Below are 27,416 nucleotides of genomic sequence, written 5' to 3'. Positions count from 1 at the left end.
TAATATCATGATATTCTGTACATAATGTATGGTTACCAAACAGTGTTGTTCCTAACAGCTTCACTGGCCATCCACGTTTGTAGGACAAGAGGTCTCCTCAATTTCTTTGACTGTGAATGGGAAGCGGAAGACATTCCTGTTTAAAGGAGAGAAGTGGGACTAAATGATGTGAGGAAAGGTGGCAGAAAAGATTACCTGGAAAGGGTGAATGGGGAATGCGACGGAAGCACGAATCGACATATGTTGCGCCAGATTGACAGGCGACAGGTATGGTAGGCGAGAAGCTCATGCACAAAATCACAAAACTCGACAATAATCAGTCATGTGGGTGCTGCTATGATGCTTGGGTCGCAGTATCGTCTCTTTATTTTACATATATTTATATAAAACAAACTTCGCAACATTCTTATCTGCAACAAAAAAAAAAGGTGCCGTAAATTGCGCAAATTTTGGACGTGCCCCTACAAATGCTATACGCTGCTATCCATGTCCTTTCGCACAATAATAAAAAAGAAGCACTTGCACTTAATCACCAAACCGGTAAGCAGACTCATTTACGTACATAGCAAGACACTAGACGTGACACGTATCATGCCTGCTCCCCCTCCGCCTTCTCTTCTTCCTTAATTAAGATGACTAATTGTGTTGATCATTGCTCTGCGCATTAAATATGTCAAGCTTGGTTTGCCATGAGCTTTCTAAGCACTTACAAGGAGCCTCTTTGCATAGCTGTCCGTAATGCAAGTCAACTCTGAAAACTATTAAATGACTGTACAACAGTCTGCACACTCGCAACCAGAGGGCTCACATGATCTGACCACCCCTCCAGTTTGGGAAAACGCTTACTCTCCAACCATTTCAGGTGCATCCTTGCGGCATTTCTAGGTAACTTCAAAAGGCATGCTGGATAACCTCGGCGCAGTCCGCTACACCCCCCCAGCAGAGAGGTTGGGCCACTTCGACAGCTCGAGGTCCCCGGCGCTGCCGGCAGTTGCGTGTCGAGGCTTGTTCTCCGAAGTTGATGCTGTGTGAGTGCGGCAGGCCTAGCTTGTCGGGCCGCTCCTCATGAAACGTGACCTTGGCCTTGACTGGCACCCTTGGACCCGTGGCTTTGGGACGGAAAAGGGTACGGTCGCGGCGGCTGTGGGTAGCTGGCCGAGGGCGGCGGGTAAGTCGGCCGCTGCCGCCAGTGCTGGGGCTGCGGTTGCTGCGCCACGCTCACGTGCGGCCGTGGCCGGTCGGGGGCCGTCACCACCGCCGACGAGGTCCGGGTGGGCATGTAGCCGACGGGGTACGGGAAGCCCTTCATGCCTTCCAGGTTGTCCGGCTTGTAGTACGGACCCTTCCCCCGCTCCCCACTACTCGTCGGAGGCTCACTCTGCTCCAGGGTGCGCTTGAAGGCCTCCATGAAGCCGTACGAAGGGGTCAGGCGCAGGGCTGTGTTGGACGGCAGAGTCCGGGCCAGCTGCTGCTGCTGCTGGCTCTTGGGCAGGGCCGCCCCCTCCAGCTTGGGACTGCTCTCCAGGTGGCGAGGGCTGGCCATGGGGACCTCGCCCGAGCTGGGGAAGTTGCCCAGGCTGGCGGTTATGATGCGGTCGAGCATCTGCGAGGCCAGGAAAGGCTTGGGCGGACTGCTGTGCGGAGGCCGCGCGTCGGCGGAAGCCGTCTTTCCCGGCGACTGCAGAATGACGGACGTGGGAACGGACGTGGCTGTGGGAGCTGGCGACGACACCACTGGGGGCGGCGGCGGTGGTGGCGGTGCGGGTGTTGGTGTGCTAGATGGAGGTGGTGTGGGTGTCTGAACGAGGGTCGGCGTCGACGTCGAAGAAGTGGGCACGCCCGACACTGATGGCGATGAGGGAATAGTCACAGGAGTGGGTGGTGTACAGGGACTCTCCCGGCCGGTGTCAATGTGCAAAGGCATCTTGCGGAGGCCGGGAGCGGGAAGAAGTGATGGTTTGCGAGGCTTCGACCTGCAATGCAAGAACAATGGGTTCACTTCGTTAACTCGGTGTCTGGTGGTCATTACACGCAAGCAATGTTAAATAAGGCAACGTTGCATACCGTTTAGAGTGCTTGCTGTCTATTGGTCACAATCAAACTCATCGTCGTGCGTATAATGCTTCCTCATATTAACATAATGGTGGCTCGAAAGGTAAGTAAGCCGTGGCCCCACATCTTCAGTACGCACGGTTCTGAAATATCCGACAACTTTATTTTGCAGTAATGAGCGATAGCAGGCAGTCACGTCAGTTGAACTTGAGGTAATTGACGATTGAATTGGTACAGTGAAGTAACTAATAAGTCAAAGCAAAGAATGACATCCAGATTACATCGGGCAGTTGAGGCGATATAAATGGCAAGTTCCTTGGCTGGCAATAACAAATGGCAATAAGTTTTTTTAACTTCTGCATATGGACCTACTGTCTTCAAATCAAGTCAAAAATCACGGTAGGGCAGTTGATAGAAACTAGCACAACAGCACTTTTGTTTGAATTTTACATAACTTCAAGCAACGGTGCCTACATTTTTCAAAACTATTTGCACAAGATCTTTTGGAAAGTAGGTTACTGTTACACATATATATAATTTTCAATCCACACTTCAAGGCCTCAATGACTGCTAGGAAAGTATATTTCGTGATAACCTCCTAGAACCCAGTGACCAACAGTTAAATCAATAATTCAAATTTGCTTTCAGGGGCACTACATCTGAATAACTTATTTTTACTTAGACTCACAGAAATAACGAACATCCCACCTTTCATAGCTATTTAAGCTTTTGTTCAGCAACCAACCATGCTTTATTCGCTTAGAAACAGTATTTTAATTGGAGGACACATTTCTCCTCCTTCCCTCTTCCCTTAATTTTTTTTTTGTGACAAAAGAGCATGTCTTGAAACCAAGATTTAGAAGGACATGAGGCCACAGAACCTAGGCTGCGTTCCAATTCGCGGACAGCTTCGTAGACAGCCTGCGAAGCAGTCTAACTAGACGTCTAAAGGAATAAAATTGGAACGGCGCCGCGGTCGCAAGCACAACACCAGCGCAGACGACAGCGTCATAGCAGACATGTTGAGTTGTGCAAGCCGCAGGTTTCGTAACTATTATTACCGTTGTTATTACAAATGTTACGTAATTAAAAAACTAAACAAAGTCATCTTCGTCACTAGTAACTTATACTAAATATTTAATTAAAGGAACAAGTGCTTTTGTTTTAACATTAATACGCAAAAAGGTGGCGCTGGCGTCACCTATTAGTTTAGACAGGAAGGTAGCCTGCATCGTTGCTGACTTCGATGCTGTCTCCTTGAAGCAGTCTTCGTTGACTGCTTCGTTCGAATTGGAACGGGGTTTAACATGGCGTACTGTCCGCGAAGACGGCAACGAAGCTGTCTAAACGGTAAATTGGAACGCACCCCTAGAAGGAATGGAAGTACTGCACAACTGCTCAGCCCGGTGCACAATCAAGCTGACAGGCGGCTTGGTCAAAAATCTTTTAACTCCCCCCAAATACCAAGGCAAAAATGACCTGATAAATAAAAAACTGAAGCAAGGCTTTACTGCCTGTCGTAATGGCTTCCCACCCGAGTCAGCATTTTTTTGAAAACGCATTCAACAGCCATTACCAGACGCATTTATTGTAAATTTGCAGGTCTCCGTGTTTTATTTTCATAACCTTAGACAAACCCCGCCAATCCCGTTTCACCATTCACGATTTGTGATGTCAGAAGTGAGTACAAAAAAAAATGTTTTTCAGATGTTGAAAATGTGGAAAACAGCGTGAATTAACAGGACGCTGAGTAGAAGACACACACGGCGCTGACTAACAACCAAACTTTTATTGCTTGCAGGCGGCTTAAGTACACATCTACAAGGCATCTTCTGTGTGTCTTCTACTCTGCGTCATTGGGCATCACAGCCCCAATTGTTACGTCACAACTGGTTAATGATGGAGCTTGTCAACCCATTTTTCTGACATTAGTGGTAATAAACGTTTATTGGTCTTAAAAGGAAAAGGAGTAAGAGTGGAAATGGTCAGCCTCCCTGGTCCATTACAAAAAAAAAAATTACTCGGGTAAGATAGGAACATATAAATGTAAAATAAATGCATAAACTTTTGCCGAGTGCATTAGTAAAAAGATAACGAAATTCAGCTAGCAAATTCTACAAAATACATTAAACCAAGTTCCACCCAGTGTGAAATCTACCAAAACAGCGAAGCTGCGGTTCGCTTGGGTCGGCTTAAACGTCGAGTGCTTGCCCCAAGAAAGGCAGTACAGTCACAAAGTCTACGGTTCGCGCAAAGCAATGGGTAGCTAAATGTGAGCGGCAAGAAGCTCGCTCCCACCTCCCTTCCCTAATGGGAGGGAGAGGAACCTGATCCTGCAAGACCACTGCACCGTCTATCAGTGGGTCTGGGAACCGGTTTCTGCAAAGCTGCCAGCGGGCCTGGGAACCTGCTTTTACCTATGCATGATGCACGACCTTCAGCAGACGGACGAAAGGGCTTGACCTACAACAGCTGTGCTATTAACAGGCCACTTCATTACCACCAGCGGTTGGCTTTGTTTCAATTTTGGTAAAATGTTTTGATGTGGTGTCTATGGGCAGTCAAAAGAGTTATGTGAGTGAACGCAAAGGCCCTACACGCGTGTGCAGATGTAAACACAGCCAGCAGCAGATGTCAATTATGAGTGCAATTGGCTACTCTGCGACGCCAGCTGCTTGCTTACTGACCGCTGTTCCGACAAAGTGCATTTTCTACAACATCACCTAAGCAGCAGCAGCAGCAGTGCATGGGAGCAGTTGGTTTTACTGCAGATTACTTGACCTGACTTTGTGTACTTTGCGACATGCTTGAAAGAAGGAGACTAACTAATTATGCCTCAACAAACAAGGCACTATTTGCCATAAACAAAACCTGAAAAAGCTACAAAAGCTGTTGTCTCTGAGTTTAAACAAAAGGTATCAAGCCCTTAGAAGCCCTTTAATATATTGGGATGCCTTTTTGCAAATCTGCAGATCATATTGGGCTTCGAAATACAAGGAAAAGCATAGTGTAGAATCAATACCGCGTAAATTAATTACTTGGTAAGCTTCTTCTGGCAATGTGTAAAAAACAATGCAAGCACAGAACATGGTATTGGTCATGTTTAAGGTCTTTTATAGTGAGGATTTTATTTCCGGGGATATTTTTTTTTATTTCAGGGAGAGGGAGGGCTTCAACTCATGAGTGCTGAGCCATTTCTACGTGCCGAAAGTAGGAGAGGAGACAAAATTTTGGGGGTGTCCCGACACTCAAATAGCCTCTCTGGCTGCATCCGTCTTCAGGCATGCACTGTGGCAGTGCTTGTCTACTCATTGTTCACAGGACACCAAAAGCAGCATTAACTTTTTATTACCACAAATTTCCTAGTTCTTTTGGCTGAGAGTGATGAATGACTACACCTGGCATTCTTTCCTGTCAATTCTTCGTGACGCAAGAGAGCCCATCACAGAAAGTGCTGACCAGCGCCGAACGAGAACTACACCATAACAAAAAACCCGCTAGCCGCAAACCCCTAACAAAAACTGTTAAAAAGAAACATGCAGTTTGCCGGAGTGGTGATTAGCAATACTGATCGCTGGTTCAAAGTTTATTCAGTTGCGTGCATAATCCCACGACTTTTGCCACTGGATGTTATATGCACGTATGCTGCCACAGGAAGGGACGATGGCTTCTGTGTTCACCCATTGTCAATCAAGTGACTGCCCTTGTGGACTAAGGCAAAACATTCAACGTAAATCAAAACTGAAACAAAGCTTACCAGCTGTGGCCGTGAGCCAGTGTGTTCAGTAATGTTAACAGCTGAAGTGTTTGGCTTTTGAAAAACATACGCGAAAGAAAATTTCAACCCACATTTATTTGACAGTTACATGCCCTTACCTTGCTGTTCCGTGCAGAAAAATTATTAAGGAAGCTTTGGCAATCGCATTTTTTGCCACGTACGATTTGGGACATCACAAGTTGCAGGGTGGAAAACATATGGGAAAGTGATTCCCGTTTTCATAGTTTTGGCATCTTGTCTTATTACGCACCTAATACTGGTGTGAGAGGTTTGATTTTTAATTTTGGCACTGCAATCTGCCGATATAGGCCACGTTGTCTCCACACTTTGGCGCACCCCTTTTATTAGTCAAGGGAGGGGGGGGGGAGGTCTTTTTTTATTTTTTTTTGCATAAGTTTGCCGTATTGCATAAAGGAAAAATACTGCATTGACTTAAATTCCGGCTACAAGCAGTGCTGTTTCGTATTGGGGAAAAAATTTCCATTTTTGGGTACAAAAATTCTATTTTTTTAGCACTTTTCCCAACAAGCTTCTCAAGAATTCTCTGCAGATTCCCCTGCATTCTTTTTTTGCAGTTGATAGACCTTTGTGTGGATTCCTGTTCGGTTTTGGGTGTTAGCCAGTGCCACCTATGTCTACTATACGTAGCCTTCTGGACGCTAATGGCGTTCTGAGAATCAGGGTTTCAACATCAACTAAATTTCACTACATCTGCTGCTCTGCAGCATTTGCAACCATGCAGACTAATGTGCCGAAATACTTTTTCGTATCCTGTGATGGAATACATGCGAACAGGCTTCAGCCTTTGAGCCACCATTGCTTCATGCTTTACTAGAGTTATAACAGAGTGAAGAGTTGGTCACGGTACGGTACCTGGTAGCTGACCAGCACCACTGTGCATGTGCAGGGGGGAGACCTGCTTGGTGCATGCGCAGGTGCACCAACCATGTACCGGGCGCCGTACCGGGAGCGGTTGCCCACTCTGCTAAAACTTTCTGCGAACTCTTTTCTACGGAGTATTCTTTCCTGTATACTGCCTCCTGTTTTATGAATGGGACTGGAAGTCGTCTTGGATGCTTGTGGGTTGTGGGAACACAACTGAGGATATTTGAACAAATTCGAAAAAGTGTTAAGGGAACTTTTTAAAAGAAAACAAGGTGATAAATAATGCAAGGTCTGGTTTACTGACATTTTTCCTTTTTACTCCCCGACCTCTTAAATTCCCTACGACAATCAAAGATTCCCTTTTCCCTTTAGGACAAAATTACATCCGAAAATTCCCAAAAAAGGGGACATTTCTCGCATGGTACATCACTGGCTACAAGCTAGTTCACCAAATATTCACAAAATTAGTGAAACCTCGCATTCATGCCTTGGGTGTGAAATCGACTTCTTTATTGTAGCATTCATGTAGGAATTAGACCTAAAACAGAAGGAGCAACGCTCTGCCCTAACTTTCATATTTTTTTTATTTGTGATACAATATTAAAGCTGACTGTGTCAGCAAAAACGCTTTGCCAAAGGAAACAGGCAGATTTCGAGGAGTAAGATTTTGAAAATTTCACCCTAGACGGACAACTACACTCGGTTAAGTGCCAATTTTTCCATTTCACGGCGACCAAGTGTAGTTGCAGAAAGGAAATTAAATGAAACTAGCTACAACAGGCCGCCTTAAAACTTTTATTTCACACACAATATTAAAAGCAAAAATTAAAAAAGGGAAACGAATAAAAAAAAAAAAAAACGAGACTCTACACAGCTTGTCGCTCATCATGAGATCACTGTACACGCCCTTTTTTCTCTCTGGCCGTAAAAGCACTCACGTGAGATGGCCATGGACCTGACGGCTCTCACGGAAGAGGGCCTTGGCGGTCACAGGACTGTTCGCGGGCCACAGCGGGCACACCTCCGTGTCGAGAAAGCTGCGCAGGTACTCTTCGGCCGAGATGGTCCGTATCTTGGAGAGTTCGTAGCAGCGGAGCTTGATGCGCACCACGTCGCACAGGGCCTCGCGCAGACGGCCGTCGCCCAGGCCCTGGCCGGCGTCCAGGGCCTCCTTGAGCCGGCGCAGCGGCTCGCCCAGCCGGCCGTCCTCCTGGTCGAGGCGCAGCTTCTTGGCCCGCTTGAGCAGCGTCTCCTTGGTGCACGGCAGGAAGCAGGCCAGGTGCGCAAACACCGACTGCCGCTGGCCCGGCCCCAGCTCCCGCGCAAGCAGCTCCACGCTGAGCAGCAGCTGGTTCACGTGGCCCCGGAAGAACTTGCACTTTCCTTCCGTCGACCGCAGCTGCGCCGCGCGCTTCAGCCGCTGCACCTCGGCCTCCAGCTCGGCCGGGAGGTTGTCGGGGAGGCGCGGGCAACGGGCGTCGGCCGGCGACACCAGCCCCACCGGCTCGTCCCCGCCGCTCCCGGCACTACTGCTGCTGCTGGCACCACCGCTGGCGACCTCTTCGTCGACAGCGCCGCCTCCGCGAACCACCGACTCGATCGCCTCAGCGATGGCGCTGTTGACCTCGGGCGTATCGCGGTGCAGCCTCGGCCGACCGCGGGGCCGCGGTCCTCGCCGGGCGACGCCGCCCTCTCGGGGACCCCTCTTGACGGGCCGCGGCCTCACCTTGCCCTGAAAGTCGTCAGAGTCCGAGCCGGAAGGCGTACGAAACTCGAGCTCGCCCGCGTTGATGTAGAAGCCGCCGTGCTTGGTTGTCAGCGTTGATGGCACGAGCTCGTCGTACTGCCGAGAGGAAAAGAAGGAAAAGCGCGGCATCGGTGAACAGAATGTCAATGCACTGAAGCTGATCAATTGTTTTGGTAAATTGAAGAACGCAAAAATGTCACCTTTAGGGAATCAATTTCTAATGAACGATGAATTTTTGAAATCTGGTTTTGCGCTCGCAAGATAAAGAAAGCTCCACTCTTGCTATTACCGTGCCATAAATAAAAGCACAGCTGCACAAATTGTTCATTGGCAGGGACAGGCTGTGACCCGGGAGAAGCAACTTGCTGCAAGAAAATATGGACAACTATCATAACATAACATAATGTCAGGGTTCTCCCAACACTGGGCGGAGGTGGAAATTCCGCCCACTCCTCCGCTTCACCGCCCACTTCCTTTGGTAGGTCGCCCACCACTCCCACTGACCCACCCGTCTGAAATGTGGGCCCGAGGTTCTAGGAATGGCCACTGTGCAAAAGCAGCGCAAGTGGCAGAGGGCCGCACCTCCCTCCACCCGATTACGTGAAAAGTCTCACACTGCGTACAAATGTTTGAGTCGATGCCGCTTTCTTATTTTTTCACCAAGCTGCTGCACCACAATATTCAGTGTTTGACCAGAGTTGTTCAATTTTTGTGATGAAAATTTGAAATTCTTAACCCCCCCCCCCCCCCCCCCCCCCACTACATTCTCAATATGGCCACCTCTCGATACTTTCTGGGGAGAACCCTGATTATGTGATGCAGTGGCACATTCGTTTGCAATGACAGCGGGGCTACAGACAACAAAGGGGCTGTCTGCGTCCCAGAATGTTCATATATGCATCTTGTTTTCATAGACTGCATAGTGCTGACATGCCATTAGGTTATGCAGAGTTGAAGTGAACGAATAATGAGTAACAAAATAGCTTTTTAATGAACAGCACACTATACGTGCAGTGTGAGGATCTGCTTCGCTGAGCTGCCCCAGCCGCCATGTGATGTGTGTACAGGTTAGCGAACAGTTCTTTCTGCCTCCGCTTGCTGTCAAGGGTCCGCAGTTTTTATAGCTCCTCACAATCACCAAAGACCGCCAAAAATCCTGAAGCTCTCCTGTTCGAAAGCCTTCCCAGACAGTTTGAACCCTACCTTATGAAGGGGCTCAAGGTCTGCCTCATTTTTATTCCATAAGTCCGCCTTAAAGGAGCCATGAAGACAAAATACAAGTTGGGTTTATTAGAAAGACTGCATAGTCCCGATAACAATGATACCAATATCATCGCAATCTTCGAACAAATAACGGAGATATGAAAAAAAAAAAAAAAAAAACGTGTGAAGCAGTTGCGACCCCCTAGCTAATTTCCCGCAACTTTTCTATGACGTCACGGAACCTTGTTTGTGTGATTGGCGGCCACCTAACTGACCTGTCGCGACGACACGACTGAACGTCTGTAATGGAGCCTCTAGTTCCATTTGACCGCATTACTTGAATGCTAACATGCAGTTAACGCACTGAAAATTATGTTTTATTGTTGGCCGTATGACGTCATTCTTGCTCATAACACGTCACTGTGGTGCAAAATTTTAAAGTTTTTAAATATTTCTTGCTCTTTTTCATTAAAAAACATCTTTTGTGGCTGTAATGGAGCTGAGTGAGATATTGAATCCTAGTTCTTTCAAATTAAACGAAGTTGTATTTTCTCTTCATGCTCCTTTAAGCAAACAAGCACATGCATTCAATGTCAGCATCGGCTTTGCACCTACATTTTGTGCCTACATGCCAGCATATACTATAGTGCTACTGGTGGCTTCTTTGTGTACAAATATGAATGACATTTAGCCATTGTCACATGCACTCCCCAATGTCGACACCGAGCAGAAGTCTGGCCATGACCTCACGTGTTCCACATTAATGAGCACAATTTGAACTACAATTTCTGCTTAATGATCTTTAGCTCAGTAACTGGCTCGAGCCTTCCACCCAACTTAATGAACTCAGTAATCAGTTCAGCATGGTGGCTGCTAGAACTGTTAAAACAATGGTTAGCTAGTGACAATAACCTGCTTCTGTGCAGAAATTGAGAATAGCTGTGTTAGCTTAAGTCGGCATAACGAGCCATGGAAAAAAGGATGATAGGGGCAACGCTTAGGGATAGAAAATGAGTGTTTTGGATAAGGCAGCCAACCCGGGCAGAAGATGTCCACGCTCAAAATGAAGTGAACTTGGGCCTGCATATAATGCAGAGGGCTGACAACACGTGGATCATCCAAGTAACAGGGTAGCTTTTCGGATACCTAATTATAATGTCAAGACCTTTTTGGTCATACAAGCTGTTCACCAAATGATGCCAATTAAAGGGACCCTGCAACACTCTTTGAGCAGTGCAAGTAAACCTGCGCGACGTTTAGATTACACTGCCAGGAATACCTAAGCCAAATATCACACGTGCACGTGAAGCGGTGAGAGCGCAAATTGATGTGAAAGACGCGGAAAAACCAACCGCTCTCTCTTCAGTTGTCCTCATTATGCAACCCCTGGCATGGCCTAAGGGACGTCACATAGGCCATGGCTGCCCGATCGGCTGTCACTGGTCAACTTCGCGGCTAGATTCGCTGCGTACGAACCTCTTCTATGGCTGAACCTGTAGGCACAGTTTTGCCGTTTCTTTTGTGTTTTGAGTGCGCGCGGAGCTTGAGTGATGAGCTCAATACTTCCCTTTCAACGGGACCACTCGACTACAAACGTTTATTGCTTCAAAAACGCCCTACCAGCCCGAGCGCGCACTTGCGAGCAGGCACCCATGCCTGCTTTTTTGTGGCACCAGACCGGAAATAGGCCCCTCCGCATTGCGGAGAAAAGGAGAAAACTACCTGGCATGTGATATATCGAAGGCCGCCGAAGAAAACGCTGCGAGCCGCCCCCCTATCCGGGAGAGAGCGCGCAGCTTTCATCGCATTGTCCGCGGTCGAGTTGAGAGGGAACGATTATGCGCGATTTCTCATCGCACGTAGTTTCGTTAATTGTGAACGGATTTTCTAAATTCTTGCGGGAGGAGATTTCTGGGACAATAGACTTTATCCCGAAATACACTACTAGTAGTCGATGGCAAGTGTTGCAGGGTCCCTTTAAGTGCTAATTAATTTTTAATCATTAGTTATGTTATAATGTTAGTACCATATCCCCCCCCCCTTTATCTACTGAACCAATATAGCAGTACACAAATTTTAGGGTGCAACTTTCTAAACAGGTGTTACAAAAGCGTTTTTCAAAACATAGCATAGAACACATTAAAATCTCTTAATACACAACTAGCCTGACAGTTTACTATTTTTATGCATGTCTAAATGCACAAGATTGTGTCTGCAGGCCGACTGTAGCCAAGAAGCCTTCATTAATGCATATTTATGCAGCACAAGTGTGTGTGTGCATGTGTGTGTCTGCGCGCTTTATGGGCAGAATTCAGAGATTTACATGCTTTCTAGTGAGACTAATAATTTACATTTCTGCTGGGCTAAAAAAAAAAAGAAAGAGAGAGAGAGAGAGAGAGAGAGACAACAAAAAGAAAAAAAAAAGGGTAGAGCAGGAGATTTAGTCGTGTCTACAAAATTTTTGTTCCCAAGTTAATAGCTGATTGACAATACAAAACAATAAACAAAAACACAACAGAGGCGCACCGCTCGGAAGATATGCACTAGTAAAGCAGGAACATCTGCATTAATACGCCTCCTTTTCAGCTGGGCAGACCAACTGGTGAAAACCCACTCACCGCCTCTCCATTATCGATAAAAGGGTCTGTCTCATCGTAGCCCATCCCGCGATCCACGTAGTCTTCCCAGGCAATCCTGCCCTTCCGCCTCTTCTTCCCATGTTTTGATCCCTGTGGGGGAGATCAGGGGGTCGTTCATTCCTTGCGAACCAAATCCCCGCTCTGCGGACTCACATATTTCTCTTCAAACTTCCGTGCAATCTCTCGTATGTTCGCCTCCTCGTTGTCTTCAAATGCATCATCTTTGTCGGCTTCTGAAGGCTGGAAGAAGAAGAAAAGCACCTGTCAATAAATGCTTTCAAGAAAAAAAAGGGTGACGATTCTATTCCATTTCTAAAAGTACGAGTTAACTCTTTACTGGTTTACTGTGGAACACCAGGTTTGTCACCTGATTTCACAAGGGCAAAATTCTCCCAAAAATGAAAATAAGAATCACCATGCCAAAATTCTCGCAGCAAAATTGGAGTAGGTCTACTCGAGACCTTTTCAACAGACACTCAATGCGCTTAGCTCACTGTTCCCCAAATCTTCAAAATAATTTGAGCGAAGGCTACATAACAGGACCCCCGTGAATTTCAGCACCACTTTGAATTTTCGTTGACTGAAATTGATGGACTGTAACTGACTGGTGGTCACAATAGCAGTTGCACCCTGTACACCGCTTTTACACACAGGTGACACCCAAGTGGCGATTTATACACCGTTGCAAAGCTCCAACGGTGTCACTGCAATAGTTATAAGTGAAGGCAATGCCACAACCTTGGTGCAAGTAAAAATTTAGATTGATTGTATGGTTCAATGCGCCGACGCAACGCAGGCAATGAGGCACGCTGTAGTGGAGGGCTCCCGATTAATTTTGACCACCTTGGGATCTGTAACGTGCGCCGAAATCTCGTACACACAGGCGTTTTTGCTTTTCGCCTACACCAGAAAAGCAGCCGCAGCGGCCGGGAATCGAACCCGTGTCCTCGTGCTCAACAGCGCAACGCCTTTGCCACTCAGCACAAGTGAAAATGCAGTCTGCTGCTGGCAGGAATGAGAAAAGCTCTAGTGGTGGTGCCATGGTCAAGCAAGGAGAGGGCAACTTCATGACCTTTTATCGTAATACATGACCTTTGCCGAATAAATCATTGCACACTGTCAATTCAAATCTACTCCTCAGTAGCAAGAGAAATGACCCAATCTTCACCTGATGAGTGGTACTTCCATTCTCCTCCTCAAAAGACAACAGGTGGATGAATAAGCTGCAGCAGAATGCCATGAAATTGTCCAACAGAGCAAGCCCTGGAGTCCCCCTCCCTGAGCATCTGCTCCTCAATTTACTAAGGGGTAGTTTAAACAGGAGTGCGGGGAGTGTGTATGTTTTCATGTGCATGCACACCCATAAGTTCCCATCATACCCAGTGTTCTAATTCCTTCGAAACAGGAATTAACCACAGATTTCCAGCTCGTTGGCCAAACTACTGCAATAAGGAGCACGACGACAATGAAACATTGCTTAGATTTAGCTCCCGGGCCAATTTACTGCACCCCAATAAAGGGCTAAGTCAACAAAGACAGTGTCACAGGTTTTTGTGCCACATACAAAACAGTCCCAGCTGGAGCTGTGAAAATTTAGCGTGTGGCCCAGGAAGGGGCAGCAGTCCCGCTCCTTGATCCGTTTCAGGAGCACCTGAAATTGTCATTTCGTGCTCCTGATTTCTTCATAAGAAAATTGAACTTCGGTACATTCACTTTTACTGCCTCGCAGTGGATCTATCTTCCTGGCTGCCCAAGAAGCATTTGCCCTCCCCTTATAGAAGCCCTGCAGATGTTCACACATATGCACACTGGTACAGTTCAGCTTGCTTATAACGAACACACCAAGAAACAGAAATTGTCCGTTTTTCGCTATATCTAAATACAAAGTACATGTATACAAATGGTAACGGGTAACAAGATTTGTTCTTTATAGCCGGGACTTCATTAAAATCGTGTTTGCTGAAAGTAGATTGATTGATTGATTGTGGGGTTTAATGCGCCGACGCAACGCAGGCGATGAGGCGCGTCGTAGTGGAGGGCTCCGGATTAATTTAGACCACCTGGGGATCTTTATCGTGCGCCGAAATCTCATACACACGGGCGTTTGTGTTTGCTGAAAGTAGGCTATACTAATATATATATATATATATATATATATATATATATATATATATATATATATATATATATATATATATATATATATATATATATATATATATATATATACATATACATATATACATACACACACTATAGGGTTTCTCGTTTTCAGGTAAAACCCGATTTCACACCCCAAACATGTTTCAGGTGAATCGGATTAAACCCGATTCTCCCCTAATGGGTCTTTTTGATGTAGTGACCTGCACAATCGTGCACTAATGGTCCGCCATGCCATTCTCAACCAGTACATTGCTGTAAGCAAGGGCCACAAACAGCTTTCGAACTCATTGAGTATTTGCATGACTCTACCGCTTGCCGGCAAGTGGTAGAGTCATGATGGCAATGCTGCAGGCAGGCAATGCTGCAGAGGCATTGTTGTGCCTAGCTAATGGAGGCTATGATGTCAAGAGAACTTTCTCCCAGACCAGCTACATTCAACGATCACACAGGTCTCGAATGGAGACCCACATGTTGCGCATGCAAATTATAAATGTATGTAAACAAGGATGTGTAAAAAAATCGATGACCAGCTTTATGTGAATAAAATGCTTCATTTCTTATAAGCTACCAATGCTCTGTACTGTCATCATTACTGATTACTGTCCAAACGCCAAATTTCGGAGATTATTCACTAGAAAACCCTGACGTCCCCTCAATTACAAGCTTGAAACAAACACTAATTTTAACATGTTAAAGTTAAGAAGCTCATATAGCTTCTGATAAAATTAACTGAGTATTACATGCATCTGTAGATTTATCCAGAAAAACACAGAATTTCGGAATAGTTTTATATATATAAAAGAAATTCTCCCCGATTACCATTTTGAAAAATAGTGCCCGATTTTTACCCCCGATTTAAAAAAAAAAGTGAAACCTGAGAACGAACGAACAACTCTTATGTATATACAGCAAGCATACAGGCTAACATGTGTCCTGCCCTCACAACCTCACTCTACCATGATTCAAATGAAACACATTGACATAAAGCACAAATGGCACAAGCAACCACACCAGCCACCAGCAACACGCTGTTGTCCCTCTGGGGATTGGCACATGAGGCAGGCATCAGTCGTAGTACCTACATGATTGTTACCCCAATATCCCTTGCTTCCCAGCTAGGCCAAACAGCAATAGTTTCCTGAACAAGGACGTCACCTTTGCATGCGTGTAAGTACATACACACAGGCTACCCCATAATTCAAAGACACTACGAGACCAAGGACAACTGTACATCATTTGAAAGTAGGCTGCAAAATTGGAGTATTCTTTAGACATTCCTAGTTTGTTAAACTACACTTTATTGCTATCTTTTGTCAGTGCAACAGATATATTGCATTTTAAGTCATCTCCAACGTACTAACTCTTGCACAGGTTTTTCTAGTACTGCGAAAATAGCTGTACAACAGAAGATGTCACTCAGTGTGTTTTGGGCATGTGCGTGCCATCATAACAAAAACTGTCAATCAATTTTAATTTTCAGCCTTGAGTCTTAATTGATTATAATCAATTAAGAAATTGAAATTGTGGTCTTCGGCAGCAAAACTGCACTTGCCCTATTAGTCACACTCCGGATAGGGCCTATGTACAGTATACACTTCCTGGTGGTCTCTATACGAAGTCTAGTGCGCATTGCTATTTTTATTTTTTGCCCGAGAAGTAGCCACAGTCAGGATAAAAAAAAACAGGTACTACCAAAAAGAAAACTAAAATTACTCCACATGAGAGCTAACAACACTCGATTGGTTCCAACAAGTTTTTCTACCCCATTTGCACACCAGTTCTACACCAGTTCAATATACACTAGTTGCGAAACTCCGCTTCAGAATCCCAGTGGCTCGGGCCCCCCTGCTTCGTTGAACTGAGAGGCAAGTGCCCAGCACATACGGAACAAAAACTGGGCTTAACATCTGCTTAATAGCACTATTTAATAAAATAAGGCTCACTTTTTAAGTTAGAAAACATAAATTCGGTAGTATTTACTGATGTCTTCACGTTTTTTTTTTTCTTTCAGGACTTACGGCAGCAGCCGCAAGCACTTGAGTACTATAACTTCCTGTCGACAGGTGACAGGATAGTCAACTTGTCCCGTGCGTGCCTCTGTTTGCCGTAGCATAGCCTCCTGTATAATGGAGGCTATGTCGCCGAAAGGCACCGGCCTACGGTCACCACGAGCTCGCCCACCTAACTCAAGAAGACGTCCTGGTGGGGTGGACGTTCAGCCCTTACCCGTCGCCAACATAAGGACTTCAATTCTCCTTGGTCGCTTCCTCAGCCAATAAAGTGTTTTCTCTCTCTCTCTCTCTCTATGACCGTAGTGCAGGAGGGCCAAACACGGGTCAGCTTTTGACACATGGGGCCTATGGGGAGTTTCAAAACTGGTGTAATTGAGAAACTCTGGTTCCAAGAGGGTGCAGAGTCTTTCGAAAAGAGTTGGTGCGCGATAATAGGGACATCTAGTTATCTAGCACTATTACACATGAGGGCGAGTCAAATGACAACCATAAAAGTAAGAGAAACATGGAAGATGGCGCCAGTAGCCTGAAAGCTGGAAGGCATGTTCCTGACATGTGCCAGACATTCACTATGTGGCAGCATTGGGCAGATGCCGAAACACCAGCAAAAGAACAAAGCAAGGTTTCTCTGCTACCAGCTTACACCAGGGAGGAACAGCATTCTTTTATTTAATTCCTGCATAGTGAAAGCATTGAACCGACAGAGATTTACAGCAGTAAGTCGTCGCATGTGTACATTCAATACGAATGTAACCGCCCACCACTAAAACACAGTCGGCAAAAAATATCTGCAGGTGACTGAGCAAAAAATGGAATGTGCCAATGCAGACCCTGAACGTCACCAAAAAAACATTGCAAGAGAAACTGCAGAAAGAGTATACCTTTGCACAGCGAAAAATATATATAAAATCTGCAAACAGAATGCCACAAAGGTGCAGTAGAACTTCACCGGCACTCTTGCCATGAGACTGCAAAATAGACGTACGATGCAGAAGAATCTTATCTTACAGTGGGACCGAAATTTCGCAGTGTAACTGCCAATGCGAAGCTGATAATTGAGAACATATCAAATGAATTCTACTGTACATCAAATTTGTTCAAATCAAAACTGAGAAATTCAGAATCCCCGTAACTGTGCCACATTTCCCATCTTCCTAATTAATAGTTGCTGCTTCGTAAAATTATGAGATTTTCACTCAAGCACCAATGAAAGAAGTATAAAAGCAGAAAATATCTCTAAGCGACACTAATGTTGTTGAAAGTTACAGAATATTAACAGTACCAAACACTAACAGCGCCAGGCTTCACTTCATTAATCAATTGTACTTTTTACCAATGACTTGACACAGCCAATTTTTCAGCCATTCCGGCAACCGCATGGAGTTCAGGTAAACAAGTGGAAAATGACTTTCAATGTGATGTAGTTTTTTTTTTATCAAACCGCCATGTGTTTCTCAAACAATAGGACTACAAAGTTGAATTGAGCTAACTCAGAAGTATGCCAAATAGCGACAAAACAGCACCAGGCATGGGCGGTACCTCAAGTCCACAACCTTTAGGCCGACAGAGCTGCGTCATTATTGCCCCTCACCCCATCTCCCCGCAAATCCCGAGGCTTAAACCCCGCGCCAAATCAAGCCAAGCCAAACCCCCCTTTCCCCCCCGCCCCGCAAAAGGAAGCGTATGCGCACGCCCGGAAGTGTGCATCTGAATTATGCGCCAAATCGAATGTTGCGCGACGCCCTCGCGAGAGGCCGGAATAAACCGAGAACACACGGCCACATAACAAAATAACAAAACTACAGCGAGCGACGAGACAAAAGATGAAAACAGTGCAGCAAAAAAGACGACACCGAAACCAACGCCCCAGATAAAGCCGTACGTCCCTTAGACCGGCAGCATAATTTTCCAAATTTACGGAAACTAACACTTACCAAGTGAGAACGAAAGAAAAGGATAAATTTGGCCTCAAGTATTTCATGATGCGAGAGCTTCCAGATGTTCACACACACATAAAAAAAAACAGAACAGACAATAAAATTTGCATTACACAGGCGGACAGACACCCCCACGCCTGAACTATCAGGCGCGCCGCTACGGATTGATTTAGGTCACCTAGGGTTATACAGGAGGCTATGCCTATGGATCCATAACGTGGGCCGAAACAGTCCACACAGCAGCTGCTTTTCACCACGACCAGATAAAAAGCCGCCGCTACCGAGAATCGAACCCCTGACCTTACGCCCACCAACGCAACGCTACCGCGGCGCGCGGAGAAAGCAGAGAGAGAAAACCGGATTTATCAGCAGGTCAAGGACGGACAGAACCAAAACCGCGGGGAGCTAGCTCCAAAATTTCAGACAAAAATAATACGCGTACACGCCTCCGAAAACTCAAGACAGTTCATGCCGTCCCTGAAAGTTTACCCCCAACAATGCCCCAACCTTCAAACGGATAGCACCTTAACCCACAAAACGTAACACAGCTGCACAGAGTTGACGCTCGATTCACGGATCGCAATGCGTCAAAGCGCGTCACCGAGAATTACCCCTGCAGACGTTCATAATGACAGGTAAAAACTGCGATTAAGAACTAAAACATGTGCAGGAAAAACCTGGAACTCAAAACTAAAAACCCGCACAGATAAAAAAAAAACTGCGACTCCAAACTAAAACCGGTCCAGGTAAAAACACATTACAAACAAAAATGTCGTACAGGTAAAAAAACAGGTTAAAAACAAGCAAAAACCACGCAGGTAAGAACTGGAATTAACTAAAAACTTACGCATGTAAAACGTGGTTAAAAACTAAACCCGGTTCAGGTCGTGGTTAAAAACTAAACCCGGTTCAGGTAATAACCGAGATTAGACCATGCAGGTAAAACATGTGGTTAGAAACTAAAACAGGTGAAGGTAAAAACTGGGATTAAAAACATAAAACCCATTCAGGTAAAGCGCGTGGTTAGAATCTAAAACCGGGGCAGGTAAAAACTGCGTTTAAAAACTAAAAACCGTGCAGGCTAACTGCCGCACATGGAGGTTGTACGCGCATTGGTTATTCATGCATTCCCACCCCCGACCAACCGTGTTCCCACCAGAGTTACCCGTTCCGACAAAAATGTTACCGAGGTACAAACTTCAAAACTCTGCGAAACAGCAGATACAGAAATACACCCTCAAAAAATTGCATAAAACAGAAAAATTCACACAAAACTATTTAGCAACTGACAAATCAAATTTACAGGAAAAGCAAAAAAAATACTGTCATATAAAACACCGTCCGACCGAAATTCACACACCAATTTCATATTCCCGACTGCCATTACAGCGTCAACACGCTGCATATTACCGCAATCCCCAGTACGCTGCTGTCATCGTACTTCAGAAGCCGAACATAAAAGCGCGCCAACAAAGGGAGAAAGTAGTGCCAATCACACCCTGGCGTTTTAGTTCTAAAAGATTCTTCGAGACCCGGAACGCTCTCGCCAATCTGCTTCGCTAATTGCTGACAACCCACTCATGAGCACATGACACGATAGTGATTAAACTATCGGCAACGGCTTCAATGATAAACCAAGTTGGCTCGAAGACCCCTCACTAACATTCGCGAATTAACAACCATTTCTTTTCGATTCTAATAATAACAAATAATAATAGTTACTACAAACAAGGCAAGTTACAAGCTCAAGTTAGCGTTCCCGGACCATCGAGACAAGCGCTGATGTTCAATTTACACTGCCGCAAGTGACTGACAGCTGCGGAAGGAGGGAGTAAGGAATAAATAGTATAAATGCAAACGACCAACGAATGCCCTTGGAGGGCAAAGCGCGCACCTTTTTAGTCACGAGCGAAAAGAAAAGCTGCACAGCATAGCTTGCTTAACCGCAAATCCACACACATGCACACGCAAGTACAAAAAGGGAATGGATATGAAGCAACCGACGGTTAAAAGTGATGGTTAAAAGACCCACGCAGTCACGCGATACCAGCAGCCTTTGCACGTTGCGGCTATGTCGTGCCTCAAATCTGCCAAAAAGATACTTTTAGCGGAAACTATCCCCTAAAGCGGCACGCGCCCAAGCGAAAATCCCGAGAGAAAAACAAAAAACTCGCGAGTAATAACGGACACAAGTTAGCTAGTTTTATTTCCGTGACACATCCCCGTAACGTCCTCGTCGTCGGCACACGCGACATATTGTCTTGTCCCCTGGTAGCCATCCCCTCTTCCGATATTCACTACCTGCGGCAATGAGTCCCGTCAAAGCAGCAGCAAGAAACAATCACCCAAGTACTACGAGGACATCGACCAAAAAAAAGATTGGCACGTCCCGTCCCAACACAAGCGAAGCGGCAAACGAGCGGTAAACTCCCGAGCAAAAAACTGCCCAGCTTACCCGGGTGGATTTCAACAGGTCACTGTAGGAGTACTCGGGGCAGGAGTCCGTTTCCTGCTGGCCGAACGGCACTAGCGTGAGCTGAAAGCGCCTCGTCGGACACACCTCGGCACGCTTCTGCTTGGCTGGGGCTTGGTGGGCTGCTGTCTCGAGCTTGATGCGCCTCGGTTCAGCCATAGCAGCAGCAGCAGCAGCACATGAGTGGGAACTGATCAGCTCCCGCCAGCGGTGCCTCTATCAAAGCACGCCACGAGCATCGCACAGCGCCATTTTAGATCACCGGTTTTCTATCCAGTCTCCTACGCGCAGACGTCGGCTCACAGGCGACTAATCGCTACGGGACATGCTCCCGGACGCTCACTACACCGACGGTCATGACGAGGTAATTCGCACTTTCGCACGCACGGGCACATCAATAGTCGATGCTAGGGCCATTGCACACACACGAGTGAAGGCACACTTCGCGGTCTCGAAAGGCCGTGCGTTGATTTCACGGGCTTCCTTTGATCTCGACGACACACTTTGCGCCTGAGCCGAGTGTTTACAGTCTTTGCGCGGTTTTTCGGTCCGCGGGCCGCACAAATCTCTTGTTGTGGTTGTTGGGTAACAAGCGCTGTTGGCGCTCCTGTCGAAAGTGATGGAAAGTGGGCGTGTCACGGAAAGTGATAAACCGCAATTTGCCGACAGTAAGTGCAAATTAAATCCAATAATTAAAACTACTCACAAATGAGTAATATTATATCAATTATTCGTTTAATTCGCTACTTTTTGATGCAAAATTTATGCATTATTTGCGCTCTTAAAAATAAAATAAACGTTCATAAGTTTAAAGTAAGACGTTTAAGCTACAAATGTGCACGAAAATTACGACAAGCCTTATCAAATGATAATTTTGTATTAGGCAAAGGCTGCTGCACCCCGGGGATCCTTTCCCCCGGGGTGCTCCAGCCAGCCCCGATCGGGCCTGGCTGGAGCGCCCCACGGAAGTGACGTCACCTGTTTTTTGTTATTATTTCTTGGATTTGGTCGTCGTTGTTGATCGCTGAAACTAGTAAGAAGTACCATGCCGGCCGTGCAAAGCGGCCGTGCCGGCACTCATGTTTAGGTCGGCTGTGCTTTTCATTGTTTACGATGAAAAGCACGCGCTTTTTGTACGCGCCGTAAGCGCAGGCTGATAACTCTCCTCCTTGGTACATCGGCTGTCGTTCGGTGTTGTATTATCTACGGCGCGCCTGCGGGCAAGGCAAAACCACTCCGAGTGGAGGATTCGGAGGATTGTGTTGCACGTTTAAATTCGCCGGCTTTTGTAACCGCACTTCTTTCTTTCTTTTTATTTTGGAAGGTGTGTGCGCGCCCCATATCATGCCATCAGGTTTGATCTGGGTCTGTGTCCTCAAACGTGGGAACTGGCTGAAGACTCTGCCGGCAAAGGTCTAAATACTGTTGCACGAAGGCTGATTTAGATCATAGAATCTCTGGCTTTTGTGGGGAGAAGAATAGGCCAAAGGAATACCTTTGAAGGCCCTCATTTGACAAGAGTTCTCTTGGGTCTAGATGGTGCCCAGTGCACTTGATCTTCCACTCTGGTGCACTGTAGTACGCACCGCTGAACACCAGTTTTGGCGCAGCAGCCTGAAATGTTTTGAAACCTCACCATACTTTCTGTGCATAGAAAGACCAGCAGGTGCCTTATTTTGGGGAGTGAAATCAGCACAGCTGGGACAAAAGAGGCCTGAATTATATCAGATGTGACAAAAAGATGTTTGGAGTAACGCGTGTTAATATGCCTCTTTTCGTCGTGCCTACAACTCTGTATATTTGGTCATGTTGTACCAACTTTTCCGAGCTTCCAAAGTTACAAGGTACACTGCATGCAGTGCTACAAGTACTGATCACAATTAAAGTGTCAAAAAATTTGGCTTCTGGCACAAGCACAACTTTGCCACCCTTGTTAGTGATGGCCTGGAAAGAATCACGCCGAAGCAGGAAGCACCGACCCATCCAGGGGATACACTGTACTTCATTTCACCAACTTCATGTGCACACACCGTTGTAAAAATTGCGCTGGTAACTAATAAACAGCGTGAGCACGTACAGCGCTGTACCACACGCCGGTAAGGGCAGCGCCAATATAGTCTCCCACATATACTGTGCCCACAGCTCCTGTCAACACCAAATTGATAAAAGCGTTGTTGCACATCATTTGTATACAAACGTCATGTAAGTAGTGCGCATGCATGTTGCTTCTGGTCATAGCAGCAGCTGTCCAACAGCCCACCACTGCAAGTGATGAAGAACCGGCCAACCATGTGACGTTTGTTGTCCAAAAAAAAAAGAAGCATACAGGCCTTCGTTTTCTGACAAGCAGACTGGATGCTCATCACGCTTAAGTTCCCCAGCAGTCAGAGCTGTGTGTGCGCATCCGTTTACGCGTATATGTGCTGCCACGTGCACCTGCAGCTGGCAGCACGTGGCAGCAAGGTTCCATTCTGCCAAGGTGCCGGTTTAGCGCCGTAGTGAGAGGATTTGGCTGCTGCTCTGGCGAAATGAGTTCAAGTACACCAGTCCATACAGCGGTGGCCCCGCCGACGCCACGTATATGTACGGTCAGTTTTCGCGTTTGATGTTACACCTTCGTCTTTAAAACTGGCGAAACTTGCACTAAGTGACGCAAGGCGAGCTGGAGGATTTCTTTTTAGATCCTCCTGAAGCACTGAATGACACACCACCACGTATTGCGAAATTTGTTTATTTACGTGTTCCGTCGTCGCTTCTCACTGTGGCAGTAGTAGTCATGAGGTCCATAAAATTATCGTCATATCCATCTTCCGCATGCATGACTGGCTGACCCGGATTGCTTTGTCCGCAGGCTTTCCCATTCCTCCTAAAGTGAAATGCGTCGGCACGCGGTAGAACCGGCTTCGCGAGCTGGGCGTCTGCGAGGTGTCTTGTGCTCATCCTTGTGGCGCAGACGTACGTGACTGTTTTCCTGGTATTTTTCCGAGCACCACGGGCAAGCCAGGTTGATGCCGCACGCTCATCGCAAAACGCGTGCAGGGTAAACGGCGGGAGTAACTATGACATGTTTTCTGATGACGCCGCACACATTACGGCCAGCATCGTATGGCGGCTGGTCGTAATTATTATTCATTTTGTAATGGACAAACAGCAGTATTGTCGTAAAAAAGAACTGCAGCTAGATTATAAATCCTAATTGTTGTATGCTAGTGACATGTTGCAAAAAACTCGGAAATGTAATAGTTATATCCCTTCGCTCACCAGCTGTACAAGTTGTACCTGCCCCATGAACCTTCAAATGCTGATTAGTCTCATGGCCAACACATGAGCCATACATGCTCAACTGTTCCCAAAAGGACTAAGCAAACACAACCTCCAAGAAAACACATCCGGCATTGGGAAGAAACATTTAAAATTGGCTCACTTTATTTGACCAACAACCAGTACATTTTGCTTTTATAGCCCGCAAAAGACCATCGCCAGCACTGCATTAGGGCTGAAGAACTTTTCTGCAGTTGGCTTTGGCAACAAGCAGAATGCACCATTATGAACTGGAAACACATATGACAAGCCACAGCTTTTACCAGCCCATTGGTTGCACTGGGTGTCAAGAGATAAAAAGGAAGAACCAGCAAAAATGCTTTAATGTATTTAATGTATGCACAATGATCAAACATTAATTCAGAGTGTAGAAAAACATAACATCCCTTCCAGCATGTTCGGCTGATCAACCCATTTGTGACAGCCTTATCGAAGTGAAGGCAAGAACGAGTCCGTGGCAGGATTTCGATGTGGGCTTTAAGAACTGTAGGCTGTCTGCAGTCATAATTACTATTGTGCGCCAAACACCCTAGTACACTGAGTGCAGTGAACTTCAGCAATGAAAGTAGTCATAAGAAATTTTTATCGTATGGTGACCGTTGCGAATCCTAGTAAACCGTTACAAGCACCTGGCATGCTGGCAATAGAGAGGTAGAGATAGTAAAAGATTTTTGAAAGGAGAAGAGGCCAGCCTGAGAAACTGAACTTGGGCTTGCTACTTAAATCCCACTGGGGCAAGGAAGGTACTGAATACTGAGGGTATGAGAAATGACAGTGAAATCAACCAATGAACTTTGTACACTTAAAGCATGTATGCGGCGCAGAAACAGACTAATCACTGCATAATTTGCATAACTTATTTACCGACCATAAAAAAAAGTTCTGCAGTTTGTGAAATTTGTGACCCAAGAGTCACAAATTTCTGACCCAAGTTTGTGACCCAAGGGTCCTGACAGGACAAGCAGCGATTTGACAGCTCGATCTTGCTTCTTCGTGTCAGCCCATGTGCCAAAAATCTTTCGTTCAGACAGAGGGTAAGCATTCAAGTGTAGTAAGGCTGCTTCAAGGTCTTTTCACCCACTAGTATACCTTGGTCAAAAACTATGCAAATGATCAATTGTCTCTGTACAGCCTTACACAGAAGGCAGTCTGGGCTGTCCTCGCGTCCGATTGTGTGCAGATACTTTCAGGTCAATGCTACTTTAAGCCGCAGCCTGTGTAACAAGGTTTTATTGACTTCTGTGAAGTTGAGGGGCATGAGCGAGCCAGAACCTTTGCTCGGGATCAGTCCTGGGGAGCTGTTCCTGTCAATTCTGTGGGTCAGACCAATGCAAGGCAGCAGCTTGTGCACGGGCTCTGTAGAGTATTGCATTGCTATCTTGTCTTATGATGTGTGTAGCCAAAACAGTGTATATCCTTTAGCCGGCACAAGGCAGCATTTCCTTCACAGAAAATTAGTTCTATAATTGTAATTACACTAGCTAGTTTCTAATAATTTTTTCAAACAAAGAGCACGGCTACAAAGTGTAACAAAGGGAAGGGACAGCAACGACTTCCAGCTAGTGCCTTGTTTGAAACGTATGACCCATATAAATACCATGCGCTTTATAACACCAACATAGCAAAAACAGCGTGACGCCATGCTGCAACTTTTCTGCTACGACCCCATGAGCACTGCCAGCTTTCATGTCCGCAACCTCGTTAAACTCGGTTTCCCCTTGAGAACATGATTTTAGTGCTAAAGATGACAGACACACTTTACTAGTGCTTGCATCTATCAATCAAACACCAGCAAACGTCAGTTAATTTGAAATGATACGGGGTAAACTTGGAAGCTGGCACAACTAGGTGGGATGGGAGTGGCAACAAAAATCTGTGCACAATACAGCCCTGTTGTGGCATTTTTCAGCACGGCGACAGTTGTCACACTGCCCTTGTCAACCCATATTCGAATCTCCTGATACTATGGAGAGACTTGTTGCATTGGTGGCACACTGGAATTACCACTGTGTTGAACCATGGAGCCTGCCAGTTGCCATTCGAGTATGCAAGTCTGCCGATGAAAATTTTTTTTGGTGACTGTTGCACTGCCCTGCAGTGCTTCATGAATTATTTCCTGCTGGCACAGCCATTCTATTCCACGCAGACATACAAAATGCGCACAGGCCGCATGCAACAGGCATATGTTTGTGTTGTTGTGTGGGAAGCAGGTTTGCCAACGGGTACCAGTCAGCTGCGCAGTAGCACCCAATGTATGCTTGGATGCAGATATACCTAGCGGGTCCACCTTGGTTCATTCCACGAAGGCAAAAGCAACGCTTTCTCATGTTTCTCTGATGCTGCTTTTCAATGGCCTCAACTTTGCATTGCATTAAACAACGAGACAGAGAAATATTTTATGGATTTGCGAGCAGAAGGATGTTAGGGCTTCCACCCCGTGAGAGCCGTTCTTAGTCCAAATGCACTGAAACCCACAAGCGCCGTCAAAGTCGCCCACCCCGGACTTTCACTACCGCCTTCACCATCGCTACAGTTACATCTGGATTTTTTGAATTATTAGTAACGATTAATCATTAACAGTGACTCTACATGGCTAGTCAGTGAGTGGAAGTGGTTTGGTTTGTTGGGTAAAAATCAGAACAGACTGCTTTCACTATATGTTGTGAAGTGGGCGTGACAGTGACCCTGGCTCGTCAGTGAGCAGAAGTGGTTTTGCCGGTTGGGTAAAAATCAAGCATGACTGCGTTGAGGGGCAGGCGAAGAGTGTGGAGCACGTCAGACATACTTTTAGCCTGTGCGATCAGTGTACGTGCTTTGTGCCATTGAGAAATTTAGCAGGTATATCCCGTGCATTGTTTTTTACAAGTTTGTCCGACATAAGCGTTGAATCATTCATTCCTTTTAAAAGCAACACGAAGCCAGCAGGTGAGAAAGAAAAAGGTATGCTAGTAATACTAAAGGAAATTCAGGCTATTAGCAATGGTTCAGAACGACATGCAAACAATCTTTGCTAGCATGCACAGTAGCTGACGAAATACTGCAGGGTAACAGTAGCACATGCACACGTGATTACAAATAGGGTTATGGCATGTACAGGTAAGTGTGTAAGGTTGATTTAGTGCTAATATGCTGCGTGCACACGTAAATAAAAATACCCTGCAAAAAAGATGAACAAGGCAACTGAGGTTAGAGCAAATAGAAACAAC

General features: G+C 46.1%; 1 protein-coding gene across 1 annotated transcript; it reads right to left on the bottom strand.

Moving 5' to 3' along the window:
- Positions 1-315: 315 nt before the first annotated feature.
- Positions 316-21,499, bottom strand: LOC144174593 (ubinuclein-2-like). Its single transcript, XM_077703365.1, has 5 exons — positions 20,872-21,499; positions 12,458-12,544; positions 12,284-12,394; positions 7,654-8,558; positions 316-1,973 (listed from the first exon to the last, which is right to left on the bottom strand). Exons 1-5 carry the CDS (start codon positions 21,046-21,048, stop codon positions 1,064-1,066), a joined length of 2,190 nt encoding a protein of 729 aa, XP_077559491.1. The 5' UTR covers positions 21,049-21,499; the 3' UTR covers positions 316-1,063.
- Positions 21,500-27,416: the final 5,917 nt, after the last annotated feature.

Source organism: Haemaphysalis longicornis, unplaced genomic scaffold (assembly GCF_048455015.1).
Source record: "Haemaphysalis longicornis isolate Haplotype H1 unplaced genomic scaffold, Haemaphysalis longicornis Haplotype H1 scaffold_3, whole genome shotgun sequence".
NCBI lineage: Eukaryota > Metazoa > Arthropoda > Arachnida > Ixodida > Ixodidae > Haemaphysalis > Haemaphysalis longicornis.
The sequence above is the reverse complement of the archived record's forward strand: the minus strand, read 5'-3'. Positions and strand labels throughout refer to the sequence as shown.

Coding starts and splice junctions, on each gene's coding strand:
- LOC144174593 (XM_077703365.1), bottom strand. CDS start 21,048: ATGGCTGAACCGAGGCGCATCAAGCTCGAGACAGCAGCCCACCAAGCC. Junction 12,545..20,871: donor ACCTGTTGAAATCCACCCGG/GTAAGCTGGGCA, acceptor TTCTTCTTCCAG/CCTTCAGAAGCCGACAAAGA. Junction 12,395..12,457: donor GGAAGTTTGAAGAGAAATAT/GTGAGTCCGCAG, acceptor TCTCCCCCACAG/GGATCAAAACATGGGAAGAA.